Here is a 19,563-nt window from a genome sequence, read left to right on the forward strand (position 1 = left end):
TGCTCATCCTGTCTTTCACTCTTTGTCAATGCTGCTCACTGATTCTATTCTTGGCTTCTCCATCTTTAACAAGGGATAAGTGCGTAAATCTTCATTCATACTTGTCTGTGCAGAATGTGAAAGTTAGTCTTTCAACTAACACATCTTATTCATGAGTACTCATCCAAGTTTTATTACAGTGCTTCTCTTTTTTTTAAATAAAAAGTTTTGTACTCTTCATATTACTTCCTGTTGTGACTTTGTGAATGCAGCTTTATCTTTTCTCTCATCGGATAATTGGAACATGTTCCATTTCTTTTTGGCATTTTCTGTAATTGAAGACTTTAAAAACATCTTTGCTTTTCCATTTACAGCTCATTCTCTCTCAGAAGTGTACTATTCATAGTACGACGATTCTAGACCAACAAAGCATTCAAAAATTAGAGACAGATGGATCACAATGTCCTTTGATAACTTTAAAAATACTTACTGGAGAATGCTATTTATTTGACTGTACTATTTATGGACATATATGACCAGAATGCTGCAATTAAAACCAGGCATGTATCTTCACAACTGTAAATACAGGGTGCAGGGCCGAACTTGAGTTTCCTGTTGGCAGCTGCTTTGATTTCCCAAGCCACTACCTCTCTGACACCTTCCTGGAAGACCAAAGTCCGGTCTGCTCACTCAGGTGGGCTCAAACAAACAGCAGACATTGGTTCAGTGAAAAGCAAGGCCAATATTTAGCTCTCCAGAAAAGTAATTACAAGAAACTATAGGAGGTTGTTGAGAATAGACTGGCTGCCTCATTTCCTGCAATGTAGTAATGGCCATCCTGAAAGGAATGTGAAAGCTGCTGTTTGATTCTTTCTATTTTCGGGTTAAAAATATGAAGCACATGTGGGGATGAAAGCAACACTTAGTATTAATATAGGAAACGCCCTTAGCAAAGAAAAAGGATATTGTCATTTTCTCGACAAACTTGTCTTGATTGTCGTTAGATTGTGGGAAGCTATCAATGTCCTTTTGAAGTCTAGCAATCTGTTTCCCCATTTGATCCACATTCTTCTGCAGCATTTCTGCCGAAACTGTAGACAAGAAATATATTAAGTGCCTGAAAACCGCTTACTTGGCAGCTTCTCAATTATGCACTGAGTAACATACAAGAATCGATCCGAGCTACGATCATCCTCATGAAGGAAATTAGCCAAGGTTACAATTGTTATCCAGTGATTCCAATAGGAACTTGTCTAAGTGGACAGGCTGCATGAGGAAAGGGTTGTATAACTTGTAGAGTAGACCTGATAGGGTAGAAACACTTACTCAGCGAGCATGGCTCTTTGGGACATAATTTTTGCCTTTTTAGAGTTCTACATTGAGAAGGTAATAAAAGTTTGGAACACCCATCCACATATTCACAATATATGTAAACACCCATCTATACATATTGTGTTAACTGTTGATTGCAAATCAAAGTTTGATAAACGGATGAAATTGCATGTACTTACGTCATGGATCACTCACAAATTCACTGAATGATGAACAAGTATGAGGAACTAAATAAACAAGTCCTGTTCCTATATTCCCGATCAATGCATAATTGACTACTTTGTTTGCTAGAGATTATGCAGACTTGAATGGGTGGCACAGTGGCGCAACAGTAGAGTTGCTGGCTTACAGCACCAGAGATCTAGGTTTGATCCTGACTATGGGCGCTATCTGTATTGAGTTTGTACATTCTCCTTGTCACCATGTGGGTTTTCTTCGGGTACTCTGGTTTCCTCCCGCATTCCAAAGATGTGCAGATTTATAGGTTAATTGGCTTCTGCAAATTGTCCCTTGGGTGTAGGATAGACCTAGTGTATGGGTGATTGCTGGTCAGCGCGGACTCTATGGGTCAAAGGGCCTGTTTCCATGCTGCATCTCTAAAACAAAAACTGAAACTTAGTGGACGTCTTGCAGAGGCACTGTGGACAAGAATAAATGTCTTCCACATTAATTTATTACCTTGAAAAAGGTCACCAAATATAGATCAAATGTGGCTTTTTTAAAATAATTATTTCCGCCAGAGTTGAAAAGAGTGTAAAAAGCACGTAGAATTAAAATGTCCTGTTTCCACTCGGTTGGCTCTGGAGTCTCCTTAGGATCCAGCTTTAGCCCTTTTCTGACATATTGCCCTTTGGTGATGTTTTCCAACACCAATGGAGCATGCAAACTAATGTCACCCTCCAGTGCCTCTTATTTTTCATGCCCTTTGTTCAAAGTCTCGCCATGGAAAATAAAATGCTCTTTGTGGATATGAGAAAACCACAACTCTTTTCCCTTTCCATTTTTAGCTTAATTTGGTTTATTGTTGCATGACATCCAGTTTGCGGCTAAACATGATTACAATCAACATTGTCCATGGTCTTAATCTAATTGTCTTCCTTCTACCATGTCATTCTATTATAGCGCAAACTAAGCTTTCTATCACCAAGACTGCTTTCTGAACATCTCATCAATATCTCAGGCCAACGTAGACTCACTGAAGTATTCTTCCCTCCACAGCTTCACTCTTTGCCTGCTCCTGTAATGTTTTCCAGCACTAGAGATCTTTTGAAGTTGATGTATGCCTTCAGTTCTGGTCTCTTGCACATCTTTCAATTCTATTAATCCACCAATTGCGACGGTACCTTTAAACCTATACTTGTTTATTTTTATTGGGACATTGGTGACAATGGTGACTTTTACTGTCCATCCCCATTTGCCCTGAATTGAGTTGATAGGCAGTAATTAATTACACTGGTTGATTACTGATAGGCCCTGTTGACTTTAGCAATACAGTGTGGAAACAGGCCCTTCGGCTGATTGAGTCTGCGCTGACCAGCAATCACTCCCTTTTTCTAGGGACAATTTACAGAAGCCAATTAACCTGCAAACCTATATGTCTTTGCAGTGTGGGAGGAAATTGGAGCACCAGGAGAAAACTCACATGTTACAGGGAGAGCGTACAAACTCTGTACAGACAGCAACCGTAGTCAGGATCGAACCCGGGTCTCTGGAACTGCAAGGCAGAAACTCTACTGCTGCACCACTGGGTATTAGAACATTTTGTTCTCAGATGGATTCTGGTTAACAAAATTGCTTTTGGAACAATTTGGCAGGATCATGTTTGCAGAGAGCTTTTTTGTTCAGTTCCGGATTTAATTGATTATTTGAAATCAAATTCCCCTACTGAAATGGTGGTGTCCCAATTCACGTGACTGGATTAATGTTCTGGAACTCAGGCTGTTCAGAACCTTAAAACACTGCACTGCCATACCCATCAGGATCAGGGATTCCATACCTGGTTTATGTCTTGCAAATGTTCTCTAAATTTATCCAGTCGTCTCTCTTCCCTTACGATCTGCCTTGACCATACTTTTGGTCATCTGTTACCTTATGTTTTTTCTTATATAGTTTACCATTTCGGGATACATTACACAATATTGTTGCCAAATGACAACAGAAGCACGTTAACATTTCTTTCTCAGGAAACATTATTTTGATTTTTTCCCCCACAGAATAGGGCAGATATTTTGTCCATTTCTGGAATTGGGGGGGGTGAAGATCCCAAATCAGAATATGTTTGTATGGCCCATCATTTTTGCTTATATTTCAGCGTCATTTTTGCTTACATTTCAGCATCATTTTATTTAATTTTATCTAAAAAAAAATAGTTTTAGAGATACAGCTATGTAGAGGAAATGTAGAGGAAAGAGGCCTTTTGGCTTGCCGACCAGCGATTTCCCGATCACACTAGCTCTATCCTACACACTAAGGGCAATTTACAGAAGCCAATTCACCTACAAATCCACACGTCTTTGGAATGTGGGAGTAAACCAGAACACCTAGAGGAAACCTTCGTGGTCACAAGGAGAATGTACAAACTCTAAACAGACAGCTCCCACGGACAGGATCGAACCTGGGTCTCTGACGCTGGAAGGCAACAATGCTACCGCTGCGCCTCTGTGCCGCCCTATTATTTTCTCATTCAGTTGAAAAATGCTACAAAAGGGTTAAGGCAATCATAGCATCCAGAAGCAGCAAAAGCTCTTGATGGAACCACAGTGAGCCCTAGCGATGATAATCTTTACTGCAAAATGAGCACATTTTAAACCAGTCCAAATTATTAATTAAATACACACAAATCCCTATTAATGTAGGAATAGGAATACTTTATTGTCACATGTGACTAGCCACAATGAGATTATTTGCTTGCATGCACAATGTATACAAATGTGCAAATGTAGACAGGCAACCTGGGCCAGCTGACATCCATGGGCTTGCATTAGTCACAAGCTATTTGTCCCTCTTAATATGATCCTGCGTTTTAGTATATTTGAGAGACATTAAAAAAAACACTGCACCATGCCAGTAAAACAAACAGAAAGCTGGAGGAAAAGCGTTCATTGCTAAGTAGGTCAGAGGCAGAGATGACTGCTGTACCAGCTCTGATAGCTCTGATCAATGGCTACCCACTTCACTGGGTGCATTAATGGATGGTGAGATTAATTACTTTCTGGTTATTATCAAGGTCATTCTCCGCTTACACGCCTGATGCATTTTTTACCTCGGCTTGCTTTTTCCACGTGGTTTAGATCCTCAGTGAAGTGAATAACCTCGGGGTACTGCTCTTCACAGAGTTCTGCTAAAAAGTGCATCAGTGTCATCTTCTGATCAGATGATTTTGTATCTTTTAACTGCAGAGAAAATAAAATAAAGTACAACCTTAATTTTATTTTAAAAATAAGGCCTGCAGAGGCAGTCTATTTTTGTCTGACGAGACTGAATTTTATTGCCATGGGGAATAAAACTGCATCTTCCCAGTGGTAGTAAATGCAAACAGGGAAGCAGTCATGAAAGTGGGGCTAATTAGGACACAGGATAAAATATTATAAAATATTGTTCTTATTAAGTCATCCATTAATATTAGTGCATTTACCAGATGTGGGACACGCAGAGAGGATCTGCATTTATAGCCTGTCCTTAATTGCCCTTGAGCTTAGCAGCTTGCTACACAGTTTCAGAAGGCAGCTAACAATCTACTACCATCCTTTATACTTTAGAGATACATTGTGGAAACGTGTCTTTCAGCCCAACGAGTCTGCACCGATCAACGATCACCCCGTACAGGAGCACTATCCAACACACTAGGGAAAATGTACAATTTCTTACTAAAGCCAATTAATCTACAAACCTGTGTGTCTTTGGAGTGTAAGAGGAAATCTGAGCTCCAGCAAAAATCCCATGCGGTCACAGAGAGAATGTATAAATTCTGTACAGACAGCACTGGAGCTGGAGCACTGGAGCTGTCAGGCAGCAAATCTACATCTGTGCCACTGTGCCTCATAAATAGGCAAAGTTTCGGGTTGGGACCCAAATGTGTCGAGAGAACGGTCCCGACCCGAAACATCGCCTCTTAATTTCCTCTGGGATGATGCCTGACTTGCTGTGTTGCTCCAGCACTTTGTGTCTTTTTTGTCAACCAGCACCTTCACCGTCCGGCGCGGACTGAAATAGGCCGCGGGTTTTTCTCCGCCCGGCGGGGGCTTCAATATCGGGAGCCACGACCGCCCCGATGTGGCAACTCCAACAGCCTGACCGCGGGAGAAGACGGCAGGGGAAGAGAAAAGACATTCTGGCCTTCCATCACAGTGAGGAGGTGACTGGAGGAGACTCACTGTGATGGATGTTTCTTTTGTTTGGTGTTAGTTTATGATTATATGTGTTATTGCATTTTTATTGATTATTCTTATTGGTCTTATTGTTGAACTGCGGGTAATTTTTCATTTCACTGCACATTTATGTGTATGTGACAAATAAATGACTATTGACATCTGCAACTCCTTATGTCACCATTCTATAGGTTTGGAATCACTCAGATCAAAATGCATACAAATAGCTAATTTGCTTTCATATTGGTCATTAGCAAACCAAATCGTGTTTTACAGCAATTGACTCTCCTATGAATCTCTTCTTTGATTAGTTGGCAGTTTAACTAGGTAGTATAAGTAGGAGGGAGAGGCATTAAGGATCCCAACTCTGATCATCAGCACTGTTAAAGAAATGTCTATGGCAGAACAAAGACAAGATTGAGTTAAGTGTTATGTCCTTCATTTATCCACCATTGAGTACTTTGATGATTAAGTTTAACTGAACTAATTTTATTCTAAATGCAAGAAACTGTCCCTCGGTACAGTGGTAACCATACCTATCCTAGTTTAAAACTACAGAAGGGAGTTGGAAAATAAGCAAACAAAATGTGACTTAAAAATGTATGGTATATACAGAACATTTTTAGAATTCCTTCAGGCAACCTGCTACATTTGGAATCCCATTTAACATTGACATTTGCCTGGCATCAGAATAAGAAATAGCAGATATAAGGTGTGTGGTTTCTTAAGCTTGCTCTGCCATATCACTCTTTATTTTCATAACCTGCATACTCCTTGATTCCATTAGGTGTAAAATAACCCATCTCTGCTCATAGCGCACAAGATGGGATAGAGCACTCAAAGAATTGGAGTCTCAAATGGTTAATTCATGATGTTGAGGCTGCCCACCTAACTCTAGATTCTCCAGCTTGAGATAATGACCTTAAAGCATCTATCCTATAATCACTTCAGATCTTATCTCAATGAGATACTATCTCAGGTATTATCATGACATCTAAGAAACATTTGCACAGGTTCATGGATAGGATAGGTTTAGAGGGATATGGGCCAACCACAGGCAGGTGGGACTCGAGTAGTAGGGGCATGTTGATCAGTGTGGGCAAGGTGGGCTGAAGAGCCTGTTTACCGACAGTATGACTCTATGTCTCTTTGAGATCACCATTCAAAATACCTAAATGCTATTTCTCCTCAGTCTCTCCTTACAAAATAATTCCCCATCCAAGCAATTAATCAATCATTGTGTTATTAAAGTAATATCAATGCATCTGCTCCAGGATTTTATTCCAACCTTCCATGTGGATTCCTTGTTCAGTTGCACAAATGAGCGGAAAGAAGAGAATGGGTTTTTTGACAGATCTTGAAGAGCTCAAGCTAATCAATAAATAATGAGTGAAAGTATTATAAAGCCATTAGCATTACTGGTTTTGCGCATTGACAGCAATGCTTCTTTATCTATTCTTGCATCAAATAAGAATATTAAATCACAGAAAACCAGAGATGAAAGTAAGATTTGGTCCACTCACAGTCCATGAAAATCACTAATATTTTCAGGAATTAGTTTAAGATTTTGTTAATGGGGTTTTGATTACTGTGCACATCGGGGCACCTGATAATGTTATCGTCTCTCTCAGAAAAACTTGGGTTTATTTATTCATTTTTTGGGGATCTATGCATTGCCAGCAATGGCAATCTTGCCCATTCTAACTTCTCACGAGAAGGATGATGAGCAACCTTCTTCAACCACCGCAGATTTTTGATGAAGGAACTCCCACAAGGCAGTTGATTAAGCTATGATGAATTATGTTGGCTATCCAAGTCAAGATAGTGGGAGACTTGGATAAGAACACATGTGATGGTGATGTTTCTATTTGCCTGAAGCCTTATTCATGGTGGCATAGAACACAAAAAAATACAGGGACAGGTCCATTGGGCCACAATATCTGTGCCAAACATGATGCCAAGTGATACTAACCATACCTGACTGCACATGATCCATACCCCTCCATATCCCACCTTTCCCTCGCTTCCATCTTGCTCCTATCCATGCATAAAATGCCTTGGAATTCTCATTAATCCCACTTGCCAAGGACATTTGTAATTAAATATTTTATCTGCAAGAATTACACACAAATAGGTGCAACACTCACAGTTCAGCAGTCCCACTTACCTTGCAAAGGAAACTAATGTTGAATCCAAATGCTCCAGCATTCCGTGACCCTGCGTTCATGAAGTTCCCCACCAAAAGGATGATTTCCATTAGCTTGGAAAAATTGTCACTGGACCTCACTTCCTCACAGGCCGCTTTCACCGACACAATGTCTGGTTTGATGCTGTTAACCTGTTCTTCAAACTGCATCTGAAATTGTATGGCTAGCAGTCGAGCCTCCAGACGGGACATGGAGCTCATCTGCGGTTGTGAAGGACAAACACAATTCATGAATTCTTCGGAAAACAAGAAAACACAACATTAACACGTCTTTGTCAGCTTTGTGTCAGTTGCAAGCAAATAATCAGGGATTACTGTGTTCTCGGAAGTGATGGATAGGCATGCATAAATCAAGAGTGTTTTATTGTTTAGATTAGTTGTGATAGAGCTTGGAAACATGCCCTTTGACCCACCAAGTATGCGCCGACCGACAATCGCCCACACACTAGTTCCATCCTATAGATTAGGGATAATTTACAGAAGCCAATTAACCTGCAAACCTACACATTTTTAGAATGTGGGAAGAAACCGGCGTACCCAGAGGAAACCCATGCAATCACAGGGAGAACGTACAAACTCCATACATCAGCACCAGAGGTTAGAATCAAACCTGGGTCCCTGGCGCTGTAAGGCAGCAAATCTAACGCTGTGCCACCCACCATATATCATATGCATATTGTCATATGTCCTGAAATGGAACAATGAAATTCTTACATGCAGCTGCATTGTAGACTCAGTAAACACCATATTACAGTAAATAACAAAAAGTCTAATAAACAAAAGAAACAATAAGATGCAAAGAAAAAAACAAAACCCCAAATCACTAGTGAAATCAAGGCTGTTTGTACTTACATAGAACCATAGAAAAATAGGTGCAGGAGTAGGCCATTCGGCCCTTCGAGCCAGCAACGCCATTCAATATGATCATGGCTGATCATCTAAAATCAGTACCCTGTTCTTGCTTTTCCCCATATCCCTTGATTCCTTTAGGCACAAAGATTTCAGGTTTGTTTTTCTTATCTCCCTTCTACCTTTTGCTACTGTCCTCCTTTTATGTCCCTCTGTCTCCTTGCATTGGTTCCCATCACCCTGCCCTATTAGTTTAAACGTGATTTCTCCTACACTCTCTTTCCCGTTAACTGCACGCATACGCTTCCACGTTGTTGACTCCGCCCCCCCCCACTGTTTAGTTTAAACCCACCCGTGTAGCACTAGCAAATCTGCCTGCCAGAATGTCATTCCCCCTCATTCTGGCAGGCAGGGTTGCTCGTGCTACATGGGTGGGTATAAACTCGGGGTTAATTTGGCATTCATCGTGTTCATTAGCTTGATGGTTGTTGGGAAGAAGCTGCTCCTGAACCTGGACATGACAGTTTTCAGGTTCCTATGCCTTCTTCCCGTTAGCAGGAGTGAAATGGCTTGCTAGGCCGGGGGAGGGGTGTGTCCTTGATGCATTTTGTAGAAAACTAGGGGAGCACCACTCAGGGCCTTGCACTTTCATTGCCTGCATTGTTTCCATCATGACTTCAATGGTTCTTTATTGGGTGCAGATCACTTTGAAACATAAAACATGAAATGTTCTGTATGAAATAAAATCTGCATTTCCTTTTCAGTGGCATTATTTCGGATTATGAGGAAAGCTGTGAAAGTATATAGCGGGATATAGATCCGATACAGAAATAGGTGGAGAAGCGGCAGATGGAGTTTCATCCAAGCAGATGTGAGGTCAAATGCAAGGGGAAAATATATAATTCATGGCAAGGCCCTTAACAGTATTGCTGTACAGAGGGATCTTGGGATCCAAGTCCATAACTCCCTGAAAGTGGTAACACCTGCAGATAGAGAGCTGAAGAAGGCATGTGCTTTCATAGGTTGGAACATTGAGTACAAGGAGAAGGAAGTCATGATACAGCTTTATAAAACTTTGATTAGACTCTATTTGGAGTATTGTGTACAGTTCTGATCACATCATTACAGGAAGTATGTGTAGGCTTTGGAAAGGGCGCAGAGGTGGTTTACCAGAATGATGCCTCCATTAGGGGGTATTAGCTACAGGGAGCTACAGGGAGAGATTGGACGGACTTGGATTGTTTTCTCTGGAATGTCAGAGGTTGTGTGAAGACATGGTAGACATGTGTGGAGACATGGTAGACAGTCAGAATCCTTTTTCCAGGATGGAAAAATCATGGCTTCAAGATGAGAGAGGCAATGTTTAAAGGAGATGAATCGGGAAACTATTTTTTCCACAGTGGGTGGCGAGTGCCTGGAACTGGAAGAAACATTAGTGGCATTTAAAATACCTTTTGAGTAGGCATATAGATATGCAGGGAATGGAGGGATATGGGTTATGTGCAGGTGGACAAGTGATAGTCTGAGCATCATGTTTGGCACAGACATTCTGGGCTGAAAAGCCTGTTTTTGTGCTGTATTGTTCTATGTTCGAAAACCCAAGAATGAATGACATAACACGAATGGTGCTGTCTCCACAGTAAGGGGAGTAGGATGGTAATCGGGCACTGAAGTGCACAGAAGTGTAACGATGCGCAGATTTTTATGAAGCGCGTCATTCAAATTAAGGAAATCAAAATTAAGTCTGTTTGGACATTGCCAATGCAGTGCTTAAGTGACAACAATAGTGGCGCTGAAATAGCTCAGTTGGGAGAGCGTTAGACAAGATCTAAAGATCCTTATTTCAATCCTGGGTCGTGGCACAGCTGGTTGAGCTGCTGTCTCACAGCGCCAGAGACCTAGGTTCGATCCTGACCTTGTGTGCTGGCTTTGTGAAGTTTGCATATTCTCCTTGTGCCCGTATGGGTTTCTTCCAGGTGCTCCGATTTTCTCCCACATAACAAAGATGTGCGAGTTAATTTTAGGTTAATTGGTCTCTGTAAATTGGCCTTAGTGTGTAGGGAGTGGATGAGAAAGTGAGATAACATAGATCCAATGTGAATGGGTGATCATTGGTCAGTGTGGACTCAGTGGACCAAAGGGCCTGTTTCCTTGCTGTATCTCTAAACAAGTTCCATAAAGCCTCATTTTTTGAGAGTATTAAATGTTATCACAATGAAAGGGGATAGATGTTGAGGATCAATTGATTTACGATATTAATACATGAGGGAAGCAAGGTTAGCTCAAGACGAAAGGAATCATGATAAAAAAAGCTGCAAACAAAAAGACAGTTCATCACAGGATTTAATATCAGAGTCTGCTGGATGTGACTCAAAGATCAGCAAAGAAAAGGGGAAATCAATTTTTCTTCAGCATAATTATTATCCTTCCGTGACATTGCAAAGAAAAACTAATCTCATCGTCGCACAACTTCCTTGAATTAATGATTTCGCTTTTTAACATTCATTGGCTATTGGGTCAGTTTCTCCGTCTGTGCTGATCATGTGTGACTTTAGGTGTCAACAGCCAACTCAGTTTAGAGGTTAGACAGAAAAAGCTGGAGTAACTCAGCGGGTCAGACAGCATTTCTGGAGAAAAGGAATAGGTGATGTTTCGGGCTGAGGCCCTTCTTCAGTCTGAGTGTCAGGGGAAAGGGAAACGAGAGATATAGATGGTGATACAGAGAAATACAGCACAAATGAATTAAAGAAATGCAAAAAAGTAACAATGAAATAGGAAACAGTCTAGTTGCCATGATACTGGTTGCCAAACATTTTAACTCCCCTTCCCATTCCAATGCTGACTTTTCTGTTCTAGGCCTCCTCCACTGTCAAAGTGAGGCCACACGCAAATTGGGGAAACAGCACCTCATATTTCTCTTGGGCAGCATACAACCCAGCGGTATGAACGCTGATTTCTCTAATTTCAAGTAACTCCTGCATTCCTCCCGCTCCCCCCCTCCCAACCTCTCTCCCACCCTTCCCCAATCGTGCTGTTGTTCCACTGATCCCATCCTTGTTTCCCTGTCATCAGCACATCTTCCCCAGAAAACTATGGACCATTATGGACTCCACCCTTCCTGATGTCATCTGTTGCCGGCCATGTTTTGTTTTTGCCTTTTCTTGTTTCCAGTCCCCCCTCCCCCACTGTCTTTCAGTCCGAAGGGTTCAGATCCGAACCATCCCGTTCCTTCTCTCCAGAGATGCTGCTGATCTGCTGAGTTCCTCCAGCATTTTGTATCATCTTCAGTTTTGATTGAATCTGATTGAATTGGAGGGCATTTTGATTGGTTCCATCACAGCCTGGTTCAACAACTCAGACGCCCAGGAACGATGGCTTTGGCAAAAAGTGGTGTATACTGCCTGGTCCATCATGGGTGCTGACCTCCCACCATCAAAAGGATATAGAAAAGACGCTGCCTCAAAAAGGCAGCCGATATTATCAAGGATCCACACCACTCGGTCTCATTTCACTCCTGCCATTATTCAGGTGGTTTCGAAGTCTGAAAACGGCAACGTCCAGGTTCAGAAGCAGCTTCTTCCCAACAACCATCAAGCTCTTGAACACTACAAACTCTAACTAAACTCCAACAAAACTCCAAACTACGAACTGCCTGGTTGCACTAGGGACTTGGGGCGTTGTTTTGTTTTTGCACTATATTGCACATATTTTTTTTGTTTGATATATTATCTATTAAGTATTATGTTTACAAACCTGTTGTGCTGCAAGAATTTAATTGCTTCATTTTGGGTCATAATGACAATAAAAATATGTTGACGCTCTTGACTCTTAATAATTGACACATTATGACTCCCCAAACATAATCAAATGAGGACTCCTTTTTTTTCTGGTTGCTTTTAGTACATGAATACAAGAATACATACTATTACGATAAACTGCTCTGGTTCCGAGAGATCATTGTATTCCTCTTTCAGCTCAAGTAAAGCATTCAACTGGTCCTGCGATGGAAGCTGTTTCACAAGGTTCTTAAAGGAAGGCAGATGTATATTATTACCTACAGTTATAGCAGTGTCTTTACTGAAAACTGCTTGCATGAATCTTATAATGAACAATAATGAACAATCATTTGACCATCACACGATCAAGAAACACGATAATGACAAAAATAATTACAAGTCAATAAGAAATCAGTTTAAAGGTAATTGCAAAATTGATCATTTTATGTTTTCAGGCTCATTGAAGCTCCAATGAACTGTTAGATTAAATTTCATAAAATGTATTAACAGCAAGGACTGCCAACTCATCGACAACATCTTTCAGACCCCCACTCCCTCATCTTTACTATGGAACTCCATCCAATCTCCCCTGGTCCAATCCCTTCCTGCCTATGTGCAAGACACTTCACACGCTCTTTGTCTCTTCAATGACTTCCGTTTTCCAGGCCCTCACTCTCTCATCTTTACTAGGGAAAAACACAGCCACTTTCAGTCTATCTTTGGTATAAACTAGCTGCAGTTCCTTCCTATACTAAATGTTTCACCTAATATCTACTAAGCCATTGGGGAGCTAAATTATGTAAAATATTGAATATAGAACATGTATTGATTATTAAAAGGGGAAGAAAACCATAAATGCTTTGCTTCCAACCCACATTTATGATGTGGCAAAACTTGAGCTGTAAACTAGTTTTAATAAAAATAGGGAGTACTTGCTTGGATCATTGATTCTGTAAGATGCTTCACATCCACCTCAAGAATCATTCTTTTTATTTCTTCATATGGCAAGCGGTGCGAACCCAAGAATATAGCTGTACAAAATGAAACACATTACATATATGTGCTGTATCATTTAAAAAGCACATTTACAATAAAACTAATTAAGCAGAAATTCCAACAATCATGGTAAACAATTCAACAATCATCTACGATGAAAGTGGATGTCTGGTTTTGGTTGATCTGATTTGTTAATCATTTACCTTATTCTATCAGACCCAAGGATAATGAAGATTAATGGACACATACAAATAAACAACCTTATCAAAGAACTTACACAAATTCTGAGCTGTTTTGCCATCCAATACTTTTAGCTCTTTAACTTTTTTCTTTTGTGTTGTTTTCTTCTCATCTGTGTCTTGTTGTTCCTTCTTAGCTGTGCATAAAAAAAACAATACTCGATTTGATGTCCGACAGTTAAAATACAGAATAAAAGTTTAATTCAATTACAAAGCTGTATCACTCCCGGACTGCATGCTGAATTATAAGGTGACCCATTAAATGTGATAAAGTTGAAAAATAAGGACAAAAATAAAAATTATTGGTGGTATGATAAAGAAATAATAGCTTAAAGCACAAACAGGAGGCAAGCACGTTATGGGGGGGGGAAACCAAATTGAAATGCCTAGCTAGAGTGGATGTTTCCACCAGTGGGTGAGTCTAGGACCAGAGGCCATAGCCTCAGAATAATAGGAGATACCTTTGGAAAGGAGTTGAGGAGGAACTTCTTGAGTCAGAGTGAGGTCAATCTGTGGAATCCATTCCCACAGAAGGTTGTGGACGCCAGGTCAATAGATATTTTTAAGGCGAAGATTGATAAATTCTTGATTAGTACGGGTATCAGGGGATTTCAGAAGAAAGCACGAGAATAGGGTTGAGAGGGAAAGATAGACCAGCCACAATTAGTAGACTTGATGGGCCAAATGGCCTAATTCTGGTCCCGTAACCTATGAACTTATGTCTTCTAGCTTGCGAGTTTCCTACGTCTTACGCTCTCTCTCTCTCTCTCTCTCTCTCTCTCTCTCTCTCACACGCTCTAAATTCAGCTTTGCAATGACATTACTCTTGCCTCCAAATCAAAAGAATGACTAGATTTCAAAACCATTTACTTGGACACATTTCAGCATGATATTAAGATACCAAGTTCTGGAAAGATGAATTGGTTGGAAAAGATAGAAAAATAAGTTTGCAATTCTATTATATCATTCATATGTGGAATTCTCTGCCATGGAGTGGAATTCTCTGCCACAGAAGGCAGTGGAGGCCAATTCACTGGATGTTTTCAAGAGAGAAGCAGGATTGGAGTACTGATTTTGGATGATCAGCCATGATCATATTGAATGGCAGTGCTGGCTAGAAGGGCCAAATGGCCTACTCCTGCACCTATTTTTCTATGTTTCACAACTTCGGGATGTGACAAAACATCTTCTGTATATTGACAGCTGGGTTTCAAAACTGCCCTTACTTAATGGAACTTCATTATATTCTTGCATGCCTACCTTCTGGCAGTGGCGCAACAGTAGAGTTGCTGCTCTACAGTGCCAGAGATCCGGGTTTGATCCTGACTATGGGTGCTTTCTGTACGGAGTTTATACGTTCTCTCTGTGACCATGTGGGCTTTCCCTAGGTGCTCCGATTTCCTCCCACACTCGGAAGGCCTACAGGTTTGTAGGTTAATTGGTTTCGGTAAAAATTGGAAATCATCCCTAGTGTTTATGATAGTGCCAGTGTAGAGAGATCACTGGTCAGCACGAATTTGATGGGCCAAAGGACCTGTTTCCGCGCTGTATCTCTCAACTAAACTAAAAACATTTTACATCCAATAACATAAATTATTCAAATGCAATCACCTTTGTCAAGTAGCTAATGTGTGCATAGCTACAACCCAGATATAACAAGATCTCATCATTATTTAATTTTTCACCTTTTAAGAATCACAAACTATAGTGCAATATGTAAATGTTTTAGGATACTACTCTCATTACTCAATGGCACAACCACTGATTTATCAAAGTTTAGCTTTGCTCCAGATTCTGAGACAGCTTCTTCCCAGCTGTTATGAGGCAACTGAACCACTCTATCAATAACTGGAGAGTGGTCCTGAGCTACCAGTTACCTCATTGGAGGCCCTTGTACTATCTTTAATCAGACTTCACTGGACTTTATCTTGCAGTAAACATTATTCCCTTTATCATGTATCTGTACACTGTGGATGGCTCGATTGTAATCATGTATTGTTTTTCCGTTGACTGGTCAGCAGCAACAAAAGCTTTTCACTGTACCTCTGTACACGTGACAATAAACTAAACTGCAAACTACATTTTATTTAATATTTCTTTTCATAAAGTCAAGGATCCCATATGCTTCATTTAAAGCAGTTTCTGTTTAATTAACTGATGTCATCAGCCAGAATTCTGATTAGGGTTTTATAATTAGTCTCAGAGCTCCTGGATAAGATAGAAGCTGAAATGAAATAAAACACTGACAAAGGGTTGCTGTTTGTGATTGTTCAATTAGTTCTGCAGATAAGTAGATGTTTTCCAGCAGGTTGGATACATCCATTCACACATTCAATATAGGTTGAGATCTTCCCAAAAGTAACCACAAAATCATTACCCAGAATGAAGGCAGAAATAGGCAAGATCACAGAATAAGTCTTTGGAATTACATTCCTTTGAGATTTACATTTTCCAAATGAGAGGAGCAGAAGCAGTTCTATGGGGAATTAACAAAAAAAAAGAACGCATCTAAACTGTAAGGTGGGCCACAGATTTACATCGACCCAATTAGCACCATGTGGGGAATTCATTCCCATTATCAGCAGATGTCTCTGAATGACGTGTTTAATACTATCCTTCAACATTAGAGGCTTTATTCTGTAATCTTGAATGGTGATCTTGTCGAGCTACTGATTTCTTTTCTCTTATACAGCATAGAAACATGCCCTTTTGTCCCAACTTGCCCATGCCGACCAACATGCCCCTTCTACACTAGTCCCACCTGCCTACATTTGTCCCATATCCCTCTAAACCTATTCTATCCCTGTATATTTCTTAAATGTTGTGAGTGCCTGCATTTTTTTGAGCATTGTTGGCAAGGTCAGCATTTATATTGCTAATTGCTCCTGAGAAAGTGGTAGTGAGCTACTTTGTTACATCACTGGAGTCTTTATGGTGAAGAAGCACTGCTGTTGGAGAGAACATACTAGGATTTTGCCTGAGTGACGATGAAGGAACAATGATGTACTTGAAAGTCAGCATGGCATGTAACTTTGAATGAAGAATGCAGCGGATGGTATTCCCACACCATCAGCACAAATCCCTTGTTCTTTTTGGCATAAGATATCTTGGGTTGGAGTCCCTTATCAGCATGGCATCTGCAAAGAACTGTGGTATACTTTGCAGATGATCTATTGCACAATAATGGAAAAGTGAATGTTTAGATTGGGTGATAGGTTCAGTGATCAAGTTGGCTGTTTTTTCCAGGATGGTATCAAGCTTCTGTTGAGTTTTTTTGTAATTGAATTGAATGATTGAAAGATACAGCATGGGAACAGGTCCTTCAGCCCACCGGGTCACCATCGATTACCTGTCTTACATTGGTTCTATGTTATCCCACTTTTACATCCGCTTCCTAAACAATGGGGACAATTTACAGAAGCCAATTAACCTACAAACCCGCACGTCTTAGAGATGTTGGATGAAACTGGAGCATCTGGAGGAAACCCACACAGCCACAGACAGCACCCGAGGTTAGGATCGAACCTGGGTCACTGGCCCTGCGATGCAACTGCTCTACCAGTTGCGCCACTGCCCTGTCCTTGCTGGAACTTTTGTCACCCAAGTATTAGATCGCACACCTAGCACTTGTCATCTTGGCTGTGTCAGGAGGCAAATTTCTCGCTTCAGGATATGCAGCTCTAGGCCTGAGAATTGACGTCAAATTGTAAGGATGGGGCTGGTCGAGCTGCATTTCTCATCAATATTGATCCTTAGGATTTTGATGGTTGGAGACTCAGCAATGTAAGGTTATGTAGTTTGTCTCTCACACATTGGAGATGGCCATTGCCTGGTACTTGTGAGAAAATATTACTTAACAGCTCAGGTAAAATGCTACCTAAGCCTTCCTGCAGGCAAGGGATGAAGGAATGGACTGCTACACTTGTTGAGGAATGACAAATGGAATTGAATATTATGCAATAATCAACAAGCAAGCCTACTCGTTATCTTACAATAGAAGGACATTGATGAAACATACTCTCCTAGGGGACTTCGGCCTAAATGACCTGATATTGGGATAAACCTACTGACTCCCCTATCTATCTTGACTACACTTCTTCCCACCCGACTTCTTGTAACAGCTCTATCCCCTACTCCCAATTCCTCCGTCTACGCCACATCTGCGCCCAGGATGAGGTGTTTCATACCAGGGTATCAGAGATGTCCTCATTCTTTAGGAAACGGGGGTTCCCCTCTTCCATTATAGATGAGGCTCTCACTAATGCCTCCTCTATATCCCACAGCTCCGCTCTTGCTCCCCCTCTCCCCATTCGTAACAAGGATAGAGTCCCCCTTGTCCTCACCTTTCACCCCGCCAGCCGTCGTATACAACAAATTATCCTCCAACATTTCCAACGGGATCCCACTACTGGCCTCATCTTCCCATCTCCACTCCTTTCTGCTTTCCGCAGAGACCGTTCCCTCCGTAACTCCCTGGTCCACTCATCCCTTTCCACCCAAACTACCCCCTCCCCAGGTACTTTCCCCTGCAACCGTAGGAGATGCAACACCTGTCCCTTTACCTCCCCCCTCGACTCCATCCAATGACCCAAACAGTCTTTCCAGGTGAGGCAGAGGTTCATCTGCACCTCCGCCAACCTCATCTATTGTATCCGCTGTTCCAAATGTCAACTTCTCTACTTCGGCGAGACCAAACGCAGGCTCGGCGATTGTTTCGCTCAACACCTTCGCTCAGTCCACCTGAACCAACCTGATCTCCCGGTGGCTCAGCATTCAACTCCCCCTCCCACTCCCAGTCTGACCTTTGTCATGGGCCTCCTCCATTGTCATAGTGAAGCCCAGCGCAAATTGGAAGAACAGCATCTTATATTTCGCTTGGGCAGTTTACACCCCAGCAGTATGAACATTGACTTCTCTAACTTCAGATAGTTCCTCTGTCCCTCTCTTTCCCCTCCCCCTTTCCAGTTCGTCCACTGTCTTCCTGTCTCCAACTACATCCGAGCTTTGTCCTGCCCCCTCCCCTGACATCAGTCTGAAGAAGGGTCTCGACCCGAAACATCATCCATTCCTTCTCTCCTGAGATGCTGCCTGACCCGCTGAGTTACTCCAGCATTTTGTGGCTACCTTTGACATTGGGATGAATAACTTTCAACAAGCGAATCAGCTTGTGAAGAAGAATTCCAGCTAAATGAAGTTTAAATGTCAAAGATAGACACAAAATGCTGGAATAACTCATCGGGACAGGCAGCATCTCTGGATAGAAGTAATGGGTGACGTTTCGGGTCCACACCCTTCTTCAGACAATGTCGCTTGGTACCATTGTCAATGACCTCCCGTCAATTTGCTTATGATGATTAGAAGTACACTGATTGGGTTGTAACTAGACTCAATTGTCCAGTTTTTTGTAAATGGGACCTTGTGTAGATGGGGCAGTTTGGTTGGCATGGGCAAAGTTTGGCTGAAGAGCTTGTTTCCATGCTGTATGACTCTACGACTCCAAGTCTATAGTGCTACAACCCAGATGTGGACTGGTTACATTAATTCTGCTGTATCCAGTGCTCTCAGCAATATCATAGGAGGAACCAAATTGAATGAAAACTAGCTTCTGAAATGGTTAAGATCGTAGAAAGAAGTTGAGATAGATTGACAAAGCTGGTTACACGCAGTTGGTTTACAATAACATTTACCAGCAAGTGTTTTGTTATTTCACTGCATGAAGATGATCTGATTAAATTAAGAGCCCATGATATCACAAAGCAGATCAATAACACTGAATTGGTTCCGTTCTCCACCAGAGAAATAAAGCTTCTGGGAAACTG

General features: G+C 41.3%; 1 protein-coding gene across 1 annotated transcript in view; it reads right to left on the reverse strand.

Annotated features, from left to right (window-relative positions):
• The window catches only part of LOC144599769 (protein diaphanous homolog 1-like), a 193,502-nt gene that overhangs the window by 64,094 nt on the left and 109,845 nt on the right, over window positions 1–19,563 (reverse strand). The window contains exons 8-13 of the mRNA XM_078411006.1: window positions 13,783–13,881; window positions 13,446–13,540; window positions 12,657–12,758; window positions 7,846–8,085; window positions 4,574–4,703; window positions 946–1,070 (exon numbers count right to left, since the gene is read on the reverse strand). Of these exons, the coding sequence (XP_078267132.1) occupies window positions 946–1,070; window positions 4,574–4,703; window positions 7,846–8,085; window positions 12,657–12,758; window positions 13,446–13,540; window positions 13,783–13,881 (791 nt within the window). The remainder of the gene's footprint in view (window positions 1–945; window positions 1,071–4,573; window positions 4,704–7,845; window positions 8,086–12,656; window positions 12,759–13,445; window positions 13,541–13,782; window positions 13,882–19,563) is intronic.

Source organism: Rhinoraja longicauda, chromosome 14, assembly GCF_053455715.1.
Source record: "Rhinoraja longicauda isolate Sanriku21f chromosome 14, sRhiLon1.1, whole genome shotgun sequence".
Classification (NCBI taxonomy): Eukaryota; Metazoa; Chordata; class Chondrichthyes; order Rajiformes; family Arhynchobatidae; genus Rhinoraja; species Rhinoraja longicauda.